The sequence below is a fragment of the Elgaria multicarinata genome, chromosome 1 (assembly GCF_023053635.1).
Source record: "Elgaria multicarinata webbii isolate HBS135686 ecotype San Diego chromosome 1, rElgMul1.1.pri, whole genome shotgun sequence".
NCBI lineage: Eukaryota > Metazoa > Chordata > Lepidosauria > Squamata > Anguidae > Elgaria > Elgaria multicarinata.
Genome location: NC_086171.1, coordinates 112,800,833 through 112,808,312, shown reverse-complemented (window position 1 = coordinate 112,808,312; position 7,480 = coordinate 112,800,833). Strand labels below are relative to the sequence as shown.

General features: G+C 39.8%; 1 protein-coding gene across 1 annotated transcript; it reads right to left on the bottom strand.

The window, feature by feature from the left end:
- Positions 1–5,697: 5,697 nt before the first annotated feature.
- LOC134401874 (uncharacterized protein F54H12.2-like) lies at positions 5,698–7,008 on the bottom strand. The gene has a single exon (XM_063131237.1). The coding sequence runs from the start codon at positions 7,006–7,008 to the stop codon at positions 5,698–5,700; it is 1,311 nt and encodes a 436-aa protein (XP_062987307.1).
- Positions 7,009–7,480: the final 472 nt, after the last annotated feature.

Genomic DNA, 7,480 nt, shown 5'->3' with positions numbered 1-7,480 from the left:
ATCTGACACCGGTTGGTTTGAATATACCCCAGCCGTTTTTTGTGTATCTTATGACCTGTATGTTTACCCTCAAATGATTTTCAATCAGTGAAACATCGCTGAGTGTGACTTGTTTCTGGGGAGACCACCCCAAATCCTCATGTAGTTGTCTGGCCGCAGACAATAATTCTGCATCTGTGGGGGCTTTCTCAGCCATGACCGCTAAGAGACCCCCAGCAAAGCAGAGATTACTACCTGTGTAATTAAAATCTACCAGATGTTGACGTTTTCTATGTATAATTTTACTATTAGGAATAGAGCTTATTTTCCGCCTTTTTCCACCCCCACGTGGGGCCCTCACTATTGTGATAATTAAACGCAGTGTTGTATCCCCACATATTTCAGCATTGCTTTGCATGAGATTGCTAATATGGGTTAGAAAATCCTCTATATTTAAAACAGCACGTGGTCTTTTAACTGAAAAGAGTGGAAAGCTTAAACCTCCACCATCTAAACGCAATTGCACAAAATCCCCTGGTGAATATCTCCGGCTGACGTCATCGAGGATTTGTTGTATAGCATCGTATAGGGCCCTAACAGCCTGGGAAAATGAAGTTATACGGTCTAGATTAACAAATCTGAATTCTTCCCCTATGTGTAGGGCCCTGTACTGGCCCCTCTCGTACTCCCAACGCCTCACACGCTCTGCATGTACCTGTGGTTGTTCCTCTGAACCCGCAGAGTCCTGGATGGGTTGGGACACCCCTAACGTATCGCTGTCTGCTTCACAAGAGGGTGTGGGGGGTAGGGAGTGATATATCTCTGAAGACTCAGCCTCTGGATCTGTTTCAGAAATTGGTGGTGAGGTTTGTCTTTGCTTTTTACGTGTCACAAGTGTTTTTTTAGCTCTGTTTAATATTTTACACACCCTAGCCCTCCAATATGGCTGACGTTTGTAAAGGACCTTTCTCAGAGCCCCCCTTTTCCAAAACCTTTGACCACCCCCTACTTGCACATGTTTGAAAAATGTATGGTTCGGCCGCGCGTAACTTTGATGTTTTTTAATATTCTGAGAATTTATGACAGAACCCCCACGACCACGGGCGGTGAGTTCCATAGCTCTCTGTACCAACAGGTCACCTCCTTGCTGTGCAATTTCAAGTGCTGATTCAACCCAGGCTGCAAGTTCTGTGACAGTCAACCCTCGAAGATATTCAAAAGTTGGTAAGATTAGAGGGTCTTCATTTCGCTGCTTTTTTGTTTTTGGACCCCCAACACCGCTAGGTTCTGAGCGAGCTCTTTTCACAGCCGCATTTTTCATCTCTGAAAAAACAAAAGACATCTACATTAACTATGTACAATCATCCTTAACACATTTTATTTATCTACACTGTGACACCGCTGCTACTGTCTTGGTCTTTTTAAAAAAGAGTCTTACTTATTGCGAAATCTTCTGCAACAATAGTAGACTGTACCTTTATCTGTCTGTATTTTGACATGATGTTTAGCCTTATGGGTGGCTTTCTTATACTCTGGCTCCTGAACAGTTGAGTTTTTTTCTAAAAGCAAACAAACAAAAGACATCTACATTAACTATGTACAATCATCCTTAACACATTTTATTTATCTACACTGTGACACCGCTGCTACTGTCTTGGTCTTTTTAAAAAAGAGTCTTACTTATTGCGAAATCTTCTGCAACAATAGTAGACTGTACCTTTATCTGTCTGTATTTTGACATGATGTTTAGCCTTATGGGTGGCTTTCTTATACTCTGGCTCCTGAACAGTTGAGTTTTTTTCTAAAAGCAAACAAACAAAAGACATCTACATTAACTATGTACAATCATCCTTAACACATTTTATTTATCTACACTGTGACACCGCTGCTACTGTCTTGGTCTTTTTAAAAAAGAGTCTTACTTATTGCGAAATCTTCTGCAACAATAGTAGACTGTACCTTTATCTGTCTGTATTTTGACATGATGTTTAGCCTTATGGGTGGCTTTCTTATACTCTGGCTCCTGAACAGTTGAGTTTTTTTCTAAAAGCAAACAAACAATAATAAAGATGTTTTCATTTATGCAAGGATGTATTGTAAAATATTTGGTATTTACCACACACACACACACACACCTACACATAGATAACTATTACCTGACCCCCTCAATGCATCCTGAGATGACACAACCACAGGCCTTTTTAAAGAGGTCTTAGTTATTGCGAAATCATCTGTAAAAACAACAGCAACCCATATTTCAGAAGCAGCTACATGTTATTACCTTAAAATATTTTAAAACACAAAAAATAACTTACCCCAGTCTTTATCATCCTGATTTTGGAGTGGTCCCGATCGTATATTGTTATCCATTTTTTCACTTAATTTGTCGCTGGGGATATCTATACATGAAACATGGTTTTTGATAAGCCGGTTAGTTTATACATACGCAGACATGTAGGGGCAAGCCCGCCACCATGTATACTTATTTCTAACATTGGTCTGCAGCAGCATGGATGGGCAAACAGCTAGGCTAGTACATGAATATTTGACCTTGTATAATGGACAAACAAATGGATGCATGAACCTCGCGGACATACAGAAAGCAACCTCTAAAATCCAAGAACGGATGAAAAATGAAATTACACCATTGATAAGGATTTTACAGATCCGTTCTCCAGTTGAGGCAAGCCAGATTTTCGACAGGGTTATGAATGAGGAATTTTCAGATGGAGTTATAAATTTTGGCAGAATCTTGACTATTTTTCTTTTTGCAAAAATGCTGATTGAAAGTCTACAAGCATCAGACCTACACATGACTAGAGCAGACCTGGAACATTTTTCTACATGTGCCAGTGACTCTATGAGGCGGCTGAAATTTTTAGTGAGTTTTCGGACACATCGATAGTTATTTAAATATTGCATTGCCTTTATATTCTTTAAAACTGTTATTTATGTATTATATTGCAGGAAAATGGATCTGAAGACAAGAAACCATGGTTATCCCGCTACACTTTGAAGATATTAAGTGCCTGCAGATATTATTTCTCAGTAAAATGGTTGCTCTTGCCTGTTTGAAAATAAAATGTTTTTTTAAAACTATACCTGGTCCCTTTTCTCTTTTTTACTTATGTCTCTTTCCCAAAGTTAATGGAACCTAGTGAAATTTTTTCTAAAACTATAAAATAGTTGTATACCACAGTATTAGAAATGCTGAAGGTCATGATTTAAAAGGAGAAATTATAATCATAGAAAATTAGTAAAGGAAAAGACAAGTTTTACGTTATGAAGGGGAAAGACAGAATCATGTACATTGTATTTTAAATCATATGAATTACACCTTCGTATAACATTAGTTTTCTAAGAAAACATGTGCCTAAGAAATGTATGTGACTATTTAGACATTTCTCTTAAATTACAGCAAAAAAAAAACTAGCTATATCTACACAGACGTCAGACCCTTAGATAAAATACCCCCAAACATACAGGTAAATAATACTCACGTGTTTTTGTTGCGCTGTATCTGCAGGCCAGGTTCAGGAAAGAGCATATCCGCGCAGCGTCTTTTATAACCCCATGTCTGGGGGCGTCTTCTATAACGATTGGTTCCCCTTGGGGATAGTTTCTAATTGGTCATTAGATACATCATGTGACATAGGGCATCTCCACCCCCCGCCACACACACCCCGCCCTACCCAACCAATAACGGGCTCCCCCTAGGGAGAGATTCTAATTGGACATTGGGGACATCATATGATATATGACCATGCCACACCCCCACCACCCCACCCACCCACCCACCACCCAAAGAACAAACAAAAAAAAGACCCTGCAAATCAAGCTTTTTTAAGTATAATTAGTAAATTGTAGGTCAGTCATATTTATTAAAATATTCTAGAAGACGGTTTTAGGGTGTGTGCGTGATCTACTATTGACCAAGGTTTGATTCTCCAACATCTGCATGAAATAAAAGTTATAGGAGCTCGAATAGGCAGGCTTTTATTGGTTTAAAATTGACCTAATTTCAAGAGAGAGGTTATGGGGGGGGGGGGAAATTGAGGTTACATATACTGATCCCAACTTTTTAATGGGGTAAAGCAAAGAAACCAAAACAAAAGAATAATAAGGTATTATTTTTTAAGCCACTCTTTAAGCCACACAAACAAATTGTGTGTGTGTGTGTGTGTGTGTGTGTGTGTGTGTGTGTGTGTGTGTGTGTCCAGTGTTAGGATGCCCCAATGTTGTGTTCCAGATGTAATTGTCCATTTAGAGATAGGGTATATTTCTTTTTGAGACCTTTATATGGCTCCTTGAAAAGTTCAATCACAACTTTTAAAGCACAGCTAAAACCTTTTCCTTTTTTTTTTTTTCCTAAAGCTTTTAAAACTTAATTTTATTATGATTTTATTAGAATGTAAGCCTATGCATTAGGGTTTTGCTATTTTATTGTTTTACTCTGTACAACAACAACATGTACAGTGATGGCGCTATATTATTATTAATAATAATGATCCTTAGGATTTATTACAGTTTGTAAAGCTTATTTTCTCACCCAAAAGCTAAAATGACAATTCAAGAATGTTTTGTTAGGACCAGTTTTTGTGCAGCCGTCTGGAAAAAGGCTGTTGATTAATTTTATTGTCTGTTGGGGTTTTTAATATTACAATGTAGGGTGTCTCAGAAGTATAGAGTTTATTATTGGCTGAGTTACTTCAGGTCAAACAATACGGTGGTTCTCAGAAACACTGGTTCTTGCATTTTATCTTCTAATCAAGATTAAGTAAAATTATAACGATGAGTCTATCACCTAGCCGATGTCACCTTTTAAGCCTCTTAGAATGTTTCCCCTGAGAACAATGGATCGTCACATTTAGGACATTTCCCCATCACCCACCCCAGACTAGGAATCTCAAAATGATGAGTCTATCACCTAGCCGATGTCACCTTTTAAGCCTCTTAGAATGTTTCCCCTGAGAACAATGGATCGTTTTAATCACATTCAGGACATTTCCCCATCACTCACCCCAGACTAGGAATCTCAAAATAAGGTGCTGTTTTTTTCCCCCAGTCCTAAAAATAAATTTTTTTAAAACATATTTATTTTGTGATATGAAACACCCAGCTATAAAAAAAGAAGAAGTCTTTTTTTAAAAACAACAACAACCCCCCTATTAGAGGTGGCTTTTATTGTGAAACTCATTACATGATATACAGCATTGTGATGTTTGGAACATATCTGATCTATGTCTGTACATATTCTTCTGGGTTTTTAAAGATTGCACCACCATCCGGTCATTTCTTTCCAAGTTTCGAGAATACATGTCTTGAATCTGTCCAAATGTTAAACCCTTTGAGCGCTGTTGAAGAAAAAATATACAGTGGTACCCACAAACCATCGAATCTGGGGCTTGAACTTGTCTTGGTTGATACACAATCTTGGTTGCATTCTTTCTTAAAAATGACAAAATAGTTTTAGGAAATTGTTCATAGTTGGGGGGATGACCGTAGGAATCAAAAAATTCCCCTCCCGTGCCTTCTGTCAAGTAGATAGCCAACCAATGCTCTCCAGGTAATTTATGAGGATGTGTGTTCACCACCAATGATACAGGTCTCTGTTGTAACCGCAGTCTGGGTAGAATGTCGCAGGGAAACACGCCATAGAATGACCGTTTAGTATGGGGGTTTGAACTGAGTTCATGTGCTAACTGGATGCTATCCATGTTACATATAGTCAAAAAGAACATTCCGTCGGTTATTAATCTGTATTAAGCTATCAAAAACCCCATAGACAATCATATTTATAGTGTCAGGCAGGGCTCTACTAAAGCGAAATTCAGCCCTCAGGTTTCCTGTTTTAATCAAAGAATAGTGGTCACCCCCCTCTTGATCGGGGGTTAGATCAAATGCAAACAGGGTGTAACCTCTGGCATACTCCTCACGGTTAATTAAAAGCGCCCGGTCTTTCATGTGTTTGCCAGCAGCCTGTACAAGGCTCATGTATTCTCTGACACAATTTCCGTCCTCAAAACACGGTTGAAAAGGTTTGGTGGGTATCTGTTCTCCATCCAGGTAAAGGGCCGCGAAATTGGTATTAAAATGTTGAAAATTAAATGGGTTTTTATGATAATCACCGCTATAAGCGTCATTGTCGACCATACCGATAATAACTTGCTTAGGTAATTGACCCAAAAACAGGTTTTCCTGATTGGCTACACGGCTCCCTCTAGGAATGCTAAACACTTTCATGCTGACACGGTCCACAGGATATTTGGCGTTAGAGGTCAGCAACGCTTCGGCATGGCCCAGACGTACACCTGGAGCTACTCTGACTTTTTTAACAAAAAGTGAGGCTGCCACAATTTGAAGTTTGAAAGGCCTAGCTGCAACGTCAGACATTAAGCAGAAGGCATCTTTGCTCCGGGTAAGTTTGATTTTCACATCAACCCCATTTAAGAGCAGCTTTTCTTGGAAAAACAGGTCGGAGTGGAGATGACCCAACAGATCTATCTTCCTGCTTTGCGCGGTCAGATTTGCCCTTCTAATAAAACCGGTATTATCTCCCTCCAGATCCGCAGATTCATGTTCGCCAGCGACATCTTTGAAAAACAAGGCTGTAGAGAATTGTGTCTCCAAGGTAGCCTGACTGTAGTTTAGCACAGCTTCAAAATACCCTCGATAGGGATAGGAATTGTTGCTTTGGCTTATTAAACGATCGCCAAGTGTCACATCCAGCTGACTAAAGAGGGATGCTATTGGATAATTCACCAGGCCTACCTCCTCATTTACAGCGAGGTTGGTTCCGTCAGGATTGACAATTTTGCAACACACATAAAGCAAAGTGTTATTTAAGTCCATATAATCTTCCCCATTCCCTGGAATGTAGAAATCCAGTGGTGCAGAGTCTGAAAGGGCAGAGAGAGGGGGTACCTCTATAAACAGGCTTCTCTCAATACTGGTCTGTGTTGGGCCAATGTTGAATAAATCAAGTTCAGATTTAGCGCATTCTTCAGAGCCGCAGTGGATGAAAGCCATGGCGATGATTTTAAAATATATCTCTTTTAGCTGTAACAGACCGTCGTCTCTTTGATACAACACGTCTCTTCTGACGTTTCTTTCCTCTTGGTCGTTTTCTTTTAAGGGGGCGGGGTGGTCCAACCAATCTAACCCGTGAGGCCTTTCTTTTTAGAGGGCCCCGCCTTTTAATGTACAGCAGGCCTGATCCGTCTTGCGGTGTTGGGGTGTTCACTCTGTTCAAAACCTCATGTGTAACATGTCCTATCATGTCTTTAGCAATATTACGTGCAGCAGTTTTTGCATGGGGTTTAATGATGTCTATACCTCTTCTCAACAGGGGCATAGCTTTTCGGAAAAGGCTTCTGAAAATACCACCAAGCCCTGCGCCATACATCACGGGGGCCCCATGGTAACCAGGCAATGCATAGCCAGCCTGTGCCTTATAATAATTCCTATAAACAGCTGGATCACCATAGCTTTTCAGAATGGC